We start from the raw sequence: 14,648 nt of genomic DNA, 5'->3' as shown, positions 1-14,648 counted from the left end.
TAGTCAGATGCTAAAGGAAGTAGTTTTGGTCATTTTCTTGTTAGATATAAGAACAGTCAATTTGACAGTGTTAAAAGTGGTACTGCATTTGTTGTTTTTCACAGAATGATTAAACTAGTTGTGTTTTTGAAATCAGTTGGTATAGTTTATATTCAGTTTCTCACTGTATCACTCAATATGTTAGTTGCTACAAGAAGAGGCTTTTTTAAGGTTGTATCTGGGGAATTACTTCCCTTTGCAGTTAGAATCCTCTAGAATATCACCTCTTGAGGGCAGAGATTCTCATTTGTCTTATTCATTGGTACAACTCCAGTGCCTAGGACAGAGTCTTTTATAGGATAGGGACTAAGTATTTTTCGAATGAATGAGTAAATCATGGTGCTGTATAAAATTAGGTGAAGTACATGGTAAATTTGTTCCACATGTTGTCCATTACAAATGTTGATTGAAACCACGTATATATTTTAAAATAAATAGAGTGTAATGTATAAATCGCTACACTGAGTGAAGTAACTTATTTAGAAGGTAAACTACTCATGCCATCTCTCAGATGTGCTCCCTTCTTTATTGCAGCTATGAAACTTTCCCCTGTCTTCTCAAGATACTAAATTTTCTCCTCTCAGAAATCCTAGAGTGGTGATCTATATCATAAATCTTATGTATATCCTTTCTGTATTGTATTTTGAATTATGATTTCATTTTTATCATATTTTTGAGTTTTTTATACTTATTTTTATTTTGTAAATATTATAAATTTTCTATAATTTTCTATAATTATTTTCTGTAATTGTTTTCTATTATTTTCTATAATTTTCTAAATTTTATACTTATTTTTATTTTCTAAATTGTTGCTCTGGGGAAATGTTATACTTAATGAGATGATGGAAATGTTCTATATCTGCACCATTCATAATGGTAGCCATAGGCACAAGTGGCTATTGAACATTTGAAATGTGGCTACTGTAACTAAGAATAAATATTTAATGTTAATTCTAGTTAAGTAGTTCCATGTGGCAAGTAACTATTGAAGCAGACAGCACAGCTCTAGGGCTTACAATATACATTTTTAACTTATCAATCTAATGTGCAGTGAGAACTTTACTACAGTGTACTTCATTTAACTTTTTCTTTTTAATAGTGCAGTTTTGCTGACACAGAGTATTTTTCAGCATTTGTTTTTTCCTGGAAATAACTATTTTTAAAAGATATTTGCACTGGTTATAAGTTGACACTATCCCCACTCCCATCCCCTCTACCCAGTATTTTTAAAGCTGTTGCTTCATTGTCTTCTGGCTAACGTTGTTTCTGATAAGAGATGTGTTCTCATTCTCTGTTTATCTGTATGTAATTTTTCCCCCAGCTGCCTATAAGATTTTCTATCTTTGTTTTCAGCAGCTTTCCCTACATTTTGAATTTAACCTACTAGTAGTTCTCTGCATTTCTTGGATTTGTAGTTTATCATTCATTGATTGTAGAAAATACATTTTCTGCCTCATTTTCTCTCCTCTCTTTCTGGAACTCTTGTTATATATGTATTGATAATCAGTACTCCCACAGATTTTGAATTTCTTCTTCTTTTTTTTTTGCAGTCTCTTTTTTTTGTCCTTTTCGAGTTTTATTTTGGATAATATCTAATGACCTCTTGTCATGTTTGTTGATTAGTTTTAACTTTTGTCCAGTTTTCTAATAAGCCTGTTGGAGGTCCTCTGATATTTTATTTTTGTTAATTTGGCATTTTATCTGCTGAATCCTCCATCTGTTCATGTATGTTGTCCATACTTTAGACTTTTTAATATATTGGTTATAATTATTCCGAATTTTCTGTCTGATAGTTCTAACATATAGTTCATTATGGGTCTGGTTCTGGTGTGCTTGCTTTATCTCTTAAAAATGGTTTGTTATTTCTTGTTTTTTTTTATGTGTCTCATGATTTTTTATTGCATGCCAGACATTATAAGTACAGAGCTGTAAAAGACTGAGGTCAATGGTATTTATGCCCAGAAATGGGTATTTTTCTTTTTGAGAAATTGTTTATGATCTGATTATTTATGTATGGATGGGGTTGGAGTCATTCTAGTCAGTGATTGAGTTGGGGTTGTTTCGTTATTGTTGTTGTTGCTTTTGCAATTGTTACCTTCACTGAGTTAGAGACTTACAATTCTTGGAGTAGTGGAATGCTGTTACCTCATTCTTAGCGTTAGGCCTGGACAGCTAAGATTGCTCAGTATTCTAGTCCATCCTTAGCCTTTACCATGTCTTGGATGGCTGCCTCACGAGATAATCTCTTTCAGTGTTCTTTCTAATTTTTGATTAGTAGCTGGAGAGTGTGAAGTTTATTTTGTTGTCTTTCTTGAAAGAATGTTGAGTTTTGTTTTGCTAGGCATTTAATTTACTTTTATATCATCTTGATCCTTTTGTAGCTTGTTTTTAAGTTTTGTTCTAGCTTTTGTTATCCTCTTCTTAATTCTATGGCTAGAGTCATTAAACGCTGGTTTATGAGCTAAATATGGTCCATAGCCTGTTTTTGTATGGCTTTTGAGGTAAGAATGGATTTTACATTCTTAAAGGGCTATAAAGAAACAAAAATAAAAGTGAGAAATATGTGATAAAGACTGTATGTTTCTCACGTAGCTTATGATATTTATTATCCTGCTCTTTAGAGAAAAGTTTCTGATCCCTGCTCTAGGGCATACTTAACCCTAATTTCTTTTTTAAAAAATTTACTTACTTTTTATTTTCTTTTTAAAAATTATTAATATATAATTTATTATTTGTTTCAGGAGTACAGGTCTGTGATTCATCAGTCTTACACAACACACACCTTCCCCAATATCTATCACCCAGCCACCCTATCCCCTCAGTGTCCTCCCCTCCAGCAACTCTCAGTTTGTTTCCTAAGATTAAGAGTCTCTTAAGGTTTGTCTCCCTCTCTGGTTTTGTCTTGTTTCATTTTTTCCCTCTTTTCTCCTGTGATCCTCTGCCTTGTTTCTTAAATTCTGCATATCAGAGAGATCATATAATAATTGTATTTCTCTGATTGACTTATTTGGGTTAGCATAATACCCTCTAGTTCCATCCATGTCGTTGCAAATGGCAAAATATCAATATTTGATGGCTACGTAATATTCCATTGTATATATATACCAACCCTAACTTCTAAGATGTTTTATTTCTTGGCTTTCTGCTGAATGCACCAGGTTTTTTATGTGGCATTTTCATTTGTTTTTGGTTGGAACTCATAGGTTTTCCCCTTTATACAACTCTGAGACATACTCACTTTTCAGTTACCTAGTATTTATTTTTTTCTTGATAATTTTTCTTTGCGAGCCTCATGAAGTCTTATGCATGCAGAGCTTAGTATCCTATACACATTTTTGGATCCTTTTCTCTGGGCAGCTCCCTCCTCTTCAATATATTGACTTGTAGATGTTCTTCTTAAACTTCTTAACTTTAGTATCTAATATCTAACATCACTTCGGGAAGACAGCTTTGCTTTGCCTGGGTTCTCCACTTTTGTGTTGGTGTTCAGTAAATTTTAGGCAGAAAGCTGGAGTGATTATAGGATTTACCTTTGATTGTTAGCCTTATCTCAGACATCACAATCTTGTCTGGCTATTGCCCAATCTTGAAAACAGGTTTTCTAAATATTTAAGTTTTCTAGTGAGCACCAAGTCTAGTACCAGTTTTTCTTTCATATTTAAAAGTAGAATGCTGGTTGGCAAACAATAAAAATGCCTTTAGTCTTCCAATATAGCATTAAACTAATAATTACAATTTTATTTCTTGAACTGTTTATTTGTTCTAAATTGAGTTTAGTTTTTATAGTATTTGTAAGATGTGTTAGCAGGATATATAAGAAAATGTGATTGATTAAGTTCTGTCTGGCATCTTGAACGCTCACTCTCTGCCTAGATTTTGTACAGCTTGCTGGGGACAGAAAGAATAACACATGAACTGAAGACCAGGCACTCAGCCCCAGTAGGAAGTAGGCACATATACTATTTATCTATTGTTAGGTAACAAATCACCCTAAGACTAAGTGATTTTAAAACAATTATTATTTGTTGGTTAAGAATCTGGGCATGGCTTAGCTAGATCTTCTGGCTATGGTTTTTCAAAAGCCTGAAATAAAAATGTGGGCCAAGTTTCAACCACATCAAGACTTGACTGGTTCAGAATCCATTTCCAAGCTTACTCACATGGTCGTTGGCAGATTCTGTTCCATTCCACACGGGCCTTTTCATATGGCAGCTTCAGAGTAACAAGATAGAATAAGCAAGATAGAAGTATCAGTCTTTTATAACCTTATCTCAGAAGTGAAATCATATCACTTTTGCTGTATTATATTTAAGAAGGGAGTCACTAGGTTCAGCCCACACTCAGGAGGAGGAGATTACACAAGGCAGGAGTACAGGACACAGGGATTCTTGGCAGCCATTTTAGGAACTGCCTGTAATAATACGTGGTATATAAATTATGTAAAATGTTATAAATGGGTCTATAAAATAACAGCATTAATATATGTAGCATAATAATTTGCTACTGGTATGCTAACTGCTTCCTATAGATTGTTTTATCTAAGCTTTTTCTAGTAGTCTATGGGAAAGGTAGTATGTATTATATCCATTTTACAGATAAAGAAATTGAATTTGAGTATGGTTACCTTGCTGTGATGTAGCAGAGCAAAGATTCTAGTCCAGGCTTTGCCTATTCTGTACTTATATTTTTAATCTCCATATCTTATTAACATTAAAATACTATTACCTTTTATTGAGCACCTCTTATGTGCCAAGCATTGTAAGTACATTATATATTAACACCATTTAAGCCTCACAGCAACTTTATTAAAGCTCTCAGTTTTACTGATTATATACTTTAGCTTTCAGATTCAAGAAATTACTTTGAAAAATTACCTATATTTTATATTTCAGAGACATTAAGCAAATATAACCCAAAGATTCTCTGTAAATACAAAAAACAAAAACCATTTAAATACCTACTACCCTAAAAAAAGTGGTATCACTAATTAAATTTGTGGAAGGAAGCCTAACACATGTCAATCCATTTAATATTCTGTAATATATACATGCATGTATATGTATATATGTATTCTGCTGATGAAAGGTGGTATGTGAATCTCAAACAGGAATGAATTTATAAATACTTAAAAAGAAAACATCCCACTCCTAGAAGAAATCTCAACAAACACTGCTGTATAAATTTTAGTTAGAAATTAGCTCATGTAGTTAATGTTGAAATATTTTTACTAATAAATTTGAAATATTTTCAGTAATTCTTTCACAGATAAATTGAGTGGCTTTCATATCAAAATCTGTACATACTTTCTTCAGTCATCCCACTGTCTTTGCAAAATGAATCTTTTAGATGAGGAAAATAAGACAAAGTAAAGAGAAATTATTTTCTTATGTTTGAACGGTACCATAAGTTAATATTATGGTCTTTAGACCAGTTTATTTTAATTATTTGAGAGTATCTTGTAAGGTATGTGTTGACAATAGTAAATCCTAAAGCTTATGGATGACTTTATTTTTGAACCATTTTCCTTATAGTAATAGTACTCTCTTACTTTCTACATTCAGATTTGCTTTCTTAAGTGGGGCATAAAATGCAGTTGAACCTGATATGCATGAATTATGTCATATTAGCATATGTCATGTATGACATCCTTCACTCATTCATTCACTTATTTATTTATTTATTCAAAAATGTTACTCGTACCTACTAAGTGCCAAGCACTGCTCTAAATGTTGGGATACATCAGTGAACAAAATGGATAAAAGTCATGGAGTTTACATTTTGACAGGCATGGTTCAAATAATGGGCTGCTGCTGTTAATTAAAAAAATGACAAGGTTTTGCTCCTATAATAATTTTCAGTGTATTTTTACAACTCCTGTAATATGTAGTAATTTAATATTTTGGCTATTTCTGATGGTAGTTTATAAGAATTTAAAGTATTTTGTATAACAACTTTATGTTTCTATAGACTTTTGTTTCTGTTTGAGTTATATTTTTGCTGGCTTTGAGTATTATAATTTTAATAAAATGTTACCGTAAATCTTTTTTTTTTATTTAAATGATTCTTTTTTAGAAAGCTATCTTTTCTTTTGTTTATCACAGTTATCTTTCTAAGTAAACTGTTGCTATGAAGGCAAAGATTAAAAAAATTTAAAATCTTGGGGCACCTGGGTGACTTAGTCATTTGAACATCCAGCTCTTGGTTTCAGCTCAGATCATGATCTCAGGGTCCTGAGATCAAGCCCTGCATGAGTCTGTACTCAGCATGGAGTCTGCTTGGGATTTTCTCCCTTTCCCCTCTCCTCCCACCCTCCACTCCCATGTGTGTGCATGCTCTCTCTCAAATAAATAAAATATTTTTAAAAAATTTAATATCTTATTGGTATAGCTTAGAATTAACTAGACTTTTTTATAGTTTTTTTGGCATATGTTATAACAGCAATTTACAGTGTTACATATGTTGTCACAGACAGTATTAACTTAAATGTTAATAGTTAAGCTTCTTTTGTTGAGTTACTGAATTAAATCCACCCCTTAGGCCATTAGAGTGGATTCTTTTTTTTTTTTTTTTAATTTGCTTTTTTAACTGGGAAGCCCTGAATATCTGCTTTTTTTCCGTATATGACATCTTATGACTGGTCTTTGACCCTGAAATGTTAAATAGTCCTTAATTCTTATGTTTTAGTGAATAGAGGAGGTTACCTGAGATTAGAGGAACAGGGTTTTGGGCAAGGATTTTGAGAGGGACAAGAATGAGCAGTGGAGTCACTAATAAGAATGTTCTCAATAGGCATAAGCATAGTTATTAAAACAACAGACAAAATGCCAAGTTTTCTTTTGGATTACTGCTTTTTTAGTTGGTTTTCAAACAATTCTCAGTGAGTACAATTCTTTTCATTGTGTGTTTTAACTAGTGTGAACCAGTAACAATGAAGAAAATAGTGTAGGAACAGGAAGGAAATAGAACACTTGTTTGAAGAGATTTGTTTTTCTTTGAATACTTGGGCACTTAAAAACAGCTGAGATTTGAGGTTCAAAAATAGGAAAATAGCAGCTCTGTACTAATTTTTGAGGCCTTTTCTCCAACTTTTCTGTCTAATCTTTAATAACTGCTTAATTAATGCTCAAATGCTCATCATATTCAGTCTTCCATATAGAAACTATTTCTTATCTTTTCTCTTTTTTACAAGGAACTCTGTGCCTGGAGATACAACTTCTCTTACATAGTTCTGGAATTATCAAATGGTGTTAAAATTATATCTTTGCCTACAATTTTATTCTTTGCAGAAAAAACTGTTTTGTTTCTAAAGGGAATTCTAAGCCTGATGCTGAGGTGACAGATGAAACCCACAGCCAAGCCTGAGAAAACACGTGCATGTGTAACTTAAGATGCACAGTGACTAAGATATAACTGGTATAGACTTATGTTGCAGTTATTGGTATTTTTAATAAATTCAAGGAAGGGATAATCTAGCCTAATCTATATGAACCTTTGCTTGTGATATTTGGAGTAGTTACCAGCTGCTTAATGGATGCCATAACCTTTGCTTAGCTAATATACATGTCACTTTTAGAATTTTATCAGTGACAATTTGCCTGTCACCTACAGAGTTAAGTAGTAGTATCATGGCAGCTGAGCAGTGAGAGCAGTGAGCACTGAGTAGGGAGATAGAACTGAGATCTTATGAGAATGAGAACATGTTTCTGCTTGAGATAATGGAAACATTGGGTCAAATATGTATATAATTTGTTTGGTTTTGATTGCTTATTCAAAGATACAATCTTTTGATCTCCATGTATTATCTATTGCACAATGATGTAAGAAGGAAGAGTGATGATGGCACTTAGAGGACTTCCAAGCTTAGAGCTAATTAATTTGTCTGGTAGAGCCCTGGTATACATGGGTGATTTAATATGCAAATGTAAAAGCTTTTGCTTTTTTACTTATTATTAGGCTGTTAGATTATTTGCCAGCCTATTGACCAGTCAAAACCAATGTTTCCTTTAACTCCATGAATCTCAGCATATGCTACTTTGCATATCCTAAATAATTTAAATACATTTCTTACTCTTTCCACAGCATGTAGAGTCCATGAAGCACAGGACAATAAAGCTTCCTACTCATAGCACCAGGAAGATCTCTTTGAAAGATTCACTACAGGATTGCCAGAGACAACGAGTTTGTCTGAAGCATCATGTGTTGAAACAACAGAAGGCAACCACTTTTGCACTAGCTAGAAACAGAATTATGATGTTTTCAATTCTTTGAGCTCCAGGAAACCAGGGGAGTGAGTTGAAAATCTGAAAATGCGGCCATGGACTGGTTCCTGGCGTTGGATTATGCTCATTCTTTTTGCCTGGGGGACCTTGCTATTTTATATAGGTGGTCACTTGGTACGAGATAATGACCACCCTGATCACTCTAGCCGAGAACTGTCCAAGATTCTGGCAAAGCTTGAACGCTTAAAACAGCAAAATGAAGACTTGAGGCGAATGGCTGAATCTCTCCGGTAGGTTCTAAAAAATTGAAGGAAGAGATGTATAACTTTGTTTTTAGTTGCAGGGGTTCATGCATCTAATAAAAAATACTTAATGATTTCTTTAAACTGCTATTTTTGCAGAAATTTAAATATTTTAGTGGCATACTTCTTATAACAATGATATCTCTGTATATTTAACATAGAGAATTTTTCGAGGGTCAAATCTTATTTTACATATGAATTTTAATATAGAAAAACCATGCCATTTAATTTGTTTTTATATTTCATTTATAGTTATCTTCAGCATTTTGAGAATTTTGATACATTAAATACACATTTTTTATGATTTAAATTAGTGGATATTAAAATTTTATTGTATGCACAATAACAAAGACATTTGTTAGTCTATAACTTACTAAAATGGAGAAACAAAAATTCATTGCTAAAACAGCTGGATCTGGAATCTAAGGAATTGTTGCTGTTGCTACTTCTAATCTGTTAAAAAATATGTCATATATGTTAGAAGGCATCAACTGTTTCGAAAAATAAAATGTTACATTTTCAGGGAACAAATAATTCTTAAATTCTAATTCCTCTGCTTTATATATGAAGGTAATTATCGATTTAGCGCTTGCTGTTTCTCAAGCTAGAGTTTGAAGATTTGAGGTAAAGAGTTGTCATTACTCTAGAGGTGCTAATTGACCCTAAGGGAAGTAGTATAGAGAAAAAGAGCACAGAGTTCGTTTCTTTTTGAGTAACAAATGAAGGAGTGGAAATGAAAACATCCTGTTGGGCACTGGGCATTTGGAATAGATGGGAAAGGAGAGAGGGACAGGCTTGATTGTGGAAACTGAGGAGCATTCTGTGAAGGAAGAATATAGTCAGCAGTGTTACATACTCTCGAGGCTTCTCTGCTTCTCTCATTCCCTCACCTCCCTGCCACCGCTGCCCTTGCACTCTTTCTTTAGAACTTACTTCTTTCTCTCAACTTTTTTCTTCACCATAATATTATTTTGGCCTTTTTATGTACTATGAAAGACAAAGCTAGGTGTTAAGAATTTTATACAATGAATCAAAAATTACTCCTGTCATTTGTAGTAGTACGATGTGACAAAATATAAGGTAACCAGGGATTAGAAAGTGGACAGATAATTTCTTGAATTTATATATCATTTTATTTCCTTTTGGGTGTGGGAGCTTGGGAGTATCATGGAGAAAGTTGGTCTTTCAGTAGAGTCTCACTCGATGATTTGTTATGAGATTCAAAGATTGATAATTTAGAGGTAGTAGTAGCTATCACTGATGGAGAGTTTATCATATGCCAGGTACTGTGCCTAGGGCTTTGCATGGATTATCTTGTTGAATTTCATAAATTTCCTTATGAGATGCTGGTAGTGTTTTCCTAAATGATTTTACAGATGAGGAATCAAAGGAATATTAAGGAATTTAATTTTTCCCAAGGTTATACTTTCACAAGTGGTGGAGCTTACTTTGTATCCTGGCAATATGACTCAAAAGCCCAGACTTTGATGAGGTGTATTGCCTCTGTGAAGAGAAACGAGAGAGAAGTCAATGATTCAAAAATATCAACTATAAGTCTCATGTAGGAGATCATCAAGAGTGGCTGCTGTGCTAGTTGTTTTTGGAATATGCTTTAATTATAGTAAAATCTTGTTCTACAGCCTGGGATTTTTGCTCCTTGGGAAAGATTTTGCTTTTTAACAATTCAGGCTCATAAATAATTTATTATTTTTCTCCTCATTCCAACTTCAATACTGAGACTTTATTTGACTTATTTCTGACTGCCAAGTGTCTTATTTTTATTGTATCAAAGAAAGCATGCCTTTAATAATAGTTGTTTCTTCTGCAGAATAATCTTTGGGTCTCTTAAGTCACTTTCTTTGTATTCTTTTGTGTTGAAATTAAATTCTGAACTACTGCATTCAAATGTATAGACAACTTGTAAGAGCAGAGACAGTATGTCATGCTGAAATACTGTAAATACAATCTGAAAACAGACTGAGTCCATTTTTGTACATAGATAGATAATTTTAGGAAAATAAACAAGTAATTCTTTTCCCTCATTAGGGAAGAAAACCTCCTCAGGCCCTTCCATCAACTTTACCGGTAGGGCCATTTGTGTTTCAGCCAAAGGGATTGCATTTTAGATCCCCCAGCATAAAAGGAAGAATAGTAGAGGTGCTACAGGCGTTGGTGATTTTTCCCTCTCACTGTAACATTTTGTACCCAATTTGCTAAGTCTTTTTCTCAGAAGAAAATGTGTTCGTAAGCTAGACTAAAAAGGAGTAATTCATATGTCTGTAAAACTAGGCCATTTCTTTGGGATGAGGCATATGGATTGAATTAGGAAAGAAGCTTGAAATTACAGTGCTTAAGAGTTAGGACAATAGTTTTAAAGGCCACCAGTCCTCCAGTTAGAATTTGCTAATTTTATTGATTATACTACACATTTAGAAAAATAATCATTATTCTGAGGGATACAAATGTTTAAGTACAATGAATGTTTGGGAGGTTGTTCTATGTGTGTGTTTAATTCTGATTATTGATGAATAATTGCTATACAGTAAAATTCACTTTTTTCAGCATATAGGTCTGTGAATTTTGGCAGATGCTTACAGTCGTGTAACTACCACCACAGTCAAATTATATAAGAATTTTACCTCCTACCAGAATTCTGTTGTGCCCTTTTGTACTGAGATTTTAGCCTTATCTTCTCTCCCTGGTACTGATTTGTTTTCTGTCCTGTATTTTATTCTGTTATAAAATGTCATATAAATAGAATAATGTGGCAAAAAGCCTTTTGAATCTGGCTTTTTTCATTTATAATGTACTTGAGATTCATTAACGCTGTTGTGTGGGTTGGTAGTTTGTTTTTTTTTTTTTTTCTTTTTCCTATTAATTCTTTTTTAATACTTAGTAGTGTTCCATAGTATGGTCATATCACAGTGTTGTTTTTTTTTTTTTTTTAAACACATTTACCAGTTGAAGGACATTAGGGTTGTTTCTGTTTTTTGGCAATTATGAACAAAGCCATTACATCATTTGCTTTGTAGGTTTTTGTGTGATTTAAGTTTTTATTTCTCTTGGGTAAATATCTAAGAGGGGGATTGCTAGGTCATTTTAGTGTATGTTTAATTTTTTAAGAAGTGGCAGTTGCCCCAGTGTATTCCAATGTTCCTATATCATTTTGCATTTCCACCAGCAAAGCTTGAGAGTCCCAGTTGCTCTCACTCTTGCTAGTATTTGCTATTATAAGTTATTTTTATTTTAGCTGTTTTAACAGATACATAGTCTTATCTCACTGTAGTTTCAGTTTGCATTTCCATAATGATTAATGATGTTGAACACTTTTTTTCATGTCCTTATTTGCCATTCTTTAGTGAGGTGTCTGTACACATTTGTTACCTATTTTATTTTATTTATCATTATTATTTTTTATTTATTTGAGAGAGAGTGTGAGAGAGAGAACATAAGCATGAGCAAGGGGAGGGACAGAGGGAGAAAGAGAAAGCAGCTCCCTGCAGAGCAGGAAATCCAGTGCAGAGCTCGATTCCAGGACCCCAGGATCATAACCTGAACTGAAGGCAGACACTTAACCAGCTGAGCCACCCAGGCGCCCTGTCACCTATTTTTAAAAACTGAATTTGCTTTTTTTTTTTTAAGATTTTATTTATTTATTTGACAGAGAGATCACAAGTAGGCAGAGAGGCAGGCAGAGAGAGGGGGGAAGCAGACTCCCCCCTGAGCAGAGAGCCTGATGCGGGGCTCGATCCCAGGACCCTGGGATCATGACCTGAGCCAAAGGCAGAGGCTTAACCCACTGAGCCACCCAGTTGCCCCAAATTGAGTTTTCTTATTAAAATTTGTTTTCTTGTTACTGCATTCTTTTTAAAAATTGGGTTTAGCTATAAAATTTTAAATATATATGCATATATGATAAAGTAAAAACTCTGTGGCTTAAAACAACAAAAAAAATTTTCTTGATAATTTAATTTGCATTGTCCTCAACTGGATTGTTTTTCTAGTTTGGGGTCACTCTTGTGGCTGCTACAAGATAGTAAGGCATTTATTTCCCTTCCATGTGGTTTCTCCAGCAGGACAGCCCAGGTTTCTTACATAGTAGTGTTTCAAGAGGGCAAGAGCAGAAACTGCAAGTGCTTTTGAGGCCAAGTATGAAAAGTCACACAGTGCCATTTCTGCCACATTCTGTTAGTGTATGAATGTGAAAGGGGCACTCTGTATTTAGGGAAGAAAGGGAAGAACTGCATAGAATTTTGTAGCCATATTTAACCCACCATTCTCATCTCCAGAAGCAATTGATTAGGTCAAATCATTGTGGTCCTGACAGCTGGAGTTTAGTTTAAATTTTTGTTGAGCTATGGTTGGGTTTATAGCAGAGGAATGACACACTGAAAATGGCTGAGTAAGATTTAGATTTTCAGATGGATTTGGGGCATGTGCCTCACTGGAATGAAATTAACTAGAAAACATACTATTAATCTAGACATGAAGTGATGAGACCTTAATTGGTGTTCCCCAGAAATCCCTTCCTTACTTTTTAATTGCCAACACATTAGGTAAACATGTGGTAGGCTTTCTTTTAAAAACTTGGAGATAATCACTGCCTGCCACCCTATAGGAATGCCTTTCCATGCTTCATGTTTGTTTTATTTCAACCTTTGATAATGTGAAGTTACTATCAGTTCACAGAATCTTTGCTTCTTGGAATTTGAATCTGCCACTTTGCCTCTCAGTCAGGGCTGACATTTAGCAGAAAATTACTGAAACTAGTTTGGAAGTCCCTTGAGCAGTGAACCTTAAGTGGACCAGATGTCGGAACTGGATAAAACTGGTTAAAAAATCTAAAGAGTACTTAATTGTCAGTCTTCCTTTTAACACAAATCCTTTTTGTTCTAGGTCCATTTATTTTTGAGAGTATAGCTGAAAAAAATTCAAACGTGACTTTGTGACCAATTAATAAGGTTGTTTGTTTGGACAACGGAAGAAAACCAGGAAAACCAAACAAATGTCTTCTGGAATTTAGATGCTAGCTGTAAACTGTAAATTTACAAACCACAAAGAATGTATAATTAATTTATGGCTTATCTGTTTTTCTGAGTTCAGTAGTAATTTTCCTAGATGGATTAGAGCCAAAGCGTGACTCTTCTGGTGGAAAAATTTGACTGAGGCAACAGAAGCATGGAATACTGACATGGGTAGAAAGGAAACTGATATAATGTTTCACAGGTCATATTTTACTTCTGTTTGAGAAGCTTGTGTTAGAAAGCGGGGGATGCCTTTGTTCCTATTGGTTAATTGAAAAATTTGCTCTAGCCTCTCTTCTCTGTAACTCCTCATCACTCATGTAAAGAGTGTACTTATATTCCTAGAGCAAGTGAATGTATTGGAATGTATAGAGTGCCTGCCATCTGCCTGTAACCTTCCCTTATTTTTATTTTTTATTTTACTTTTTATTTTTTATTTTACTTTTATTTTTGCAACCCTGCACCCCTTATTTTCCTTAATGCTATTAAGAGTATCTAATTTTTCCTTAGGGACAATACTGCTTCCCTATGTGAGAATATCTTAGTGAGATTTGTAGTCAAGATTCCTAGCCTTCCCAGTCTGACAAACAGATGCTATCTCCCTGAAATTTTTCCTAGCTTTTTTATATATTGCTGGATTAAATTTGTCAGTGTTTTGTTTTGGATTTTTTTTCTATGTTAACAAAGACATGTTTGCCTATAATTTTTCCTTCTTATGTCTTTTGGGTTTTGGAGCAAGGTTATGCGGGCCAATTCTATTCTCTAGAAGGGTTTGTATAAAATTGGTGCCCATTCTATCTTAAATCTTTGTTAGAATTCTACCAGTGAAGCCCTTTGGGTCTAGAGTCTTTTGGGGAGGGTGCAGGGTTTGAGTTGGGGAATGAAAGGTGGCAGGTGGGAAGGTTTTAAATTCTGGATTTGAGCTTTTTAATAGAAATTGGCCCATTCAGATTTTCTGTTTTTTCTTATATCCATTTCGGTAAAATGTGTTTTTCAAGGAATGTGTCCATTTTATCAACATTGTCAAATGTATAAAGTTGTTTATAATGTCTTTCTGATTTTCT

The 14,648-nt window shown here is 33.9% G+C and overlaps 1 protein-coding gene across 6 annotated transcripts in view; it reads left to right on the top strand.

The window, feature by feature from the left end:
• The window catches only part of FUT8 (fucosyltransferase 8), a 302,069-nt gene that overhangs the window by 138,602 nt on the left and 148,819 nt on the right, over positions 1-14,648 (top strand). For 5 of the 6 annotated variants that reach the window (XM_032875174.1, XM_032875175.1, XM_032875170.1 and 2 more), the window contains one exon: positions 8,119-8,548. The exons of the other annotated variant lie outside the window; for it this stretch is intronic. In XM_032875174.1, coding sequence (XP_032731065.1) covers positions 8,346-8,548 — 203 coding nt within the window. In that variant the 5' untranslated portion in view covers positions 8,119-8,345. The remainder of the gene's footprint in view (positions 1-8,118; positions 8,549-14,648) is intronic. 6 annotated transcript variants of the gene reach the window in all.

This window comes from Lontra canadensis, unplaced genomic scaffold (genome assembly GCF_010015895.1).
Source record: "Lontra canadensis isolate GAN:19392208 unplaced genomic scaffold, GSC_riverotter_1.0 scaffold55, whole genome shotgun sequence".
In the NCBI taxonomy this organism is placed as follows: domain Eukaryota; kingdom Metazoa; phylum Chordata; class Mammalia; order Carnivora; family Mustelidae; genus Lontra; species Lontra canadensis.
The sequence above is the reverse complement of the archived record's forward strand: the minus strand, read 5'-3'. Positions and strand labels throughout refer to the sequence as shown.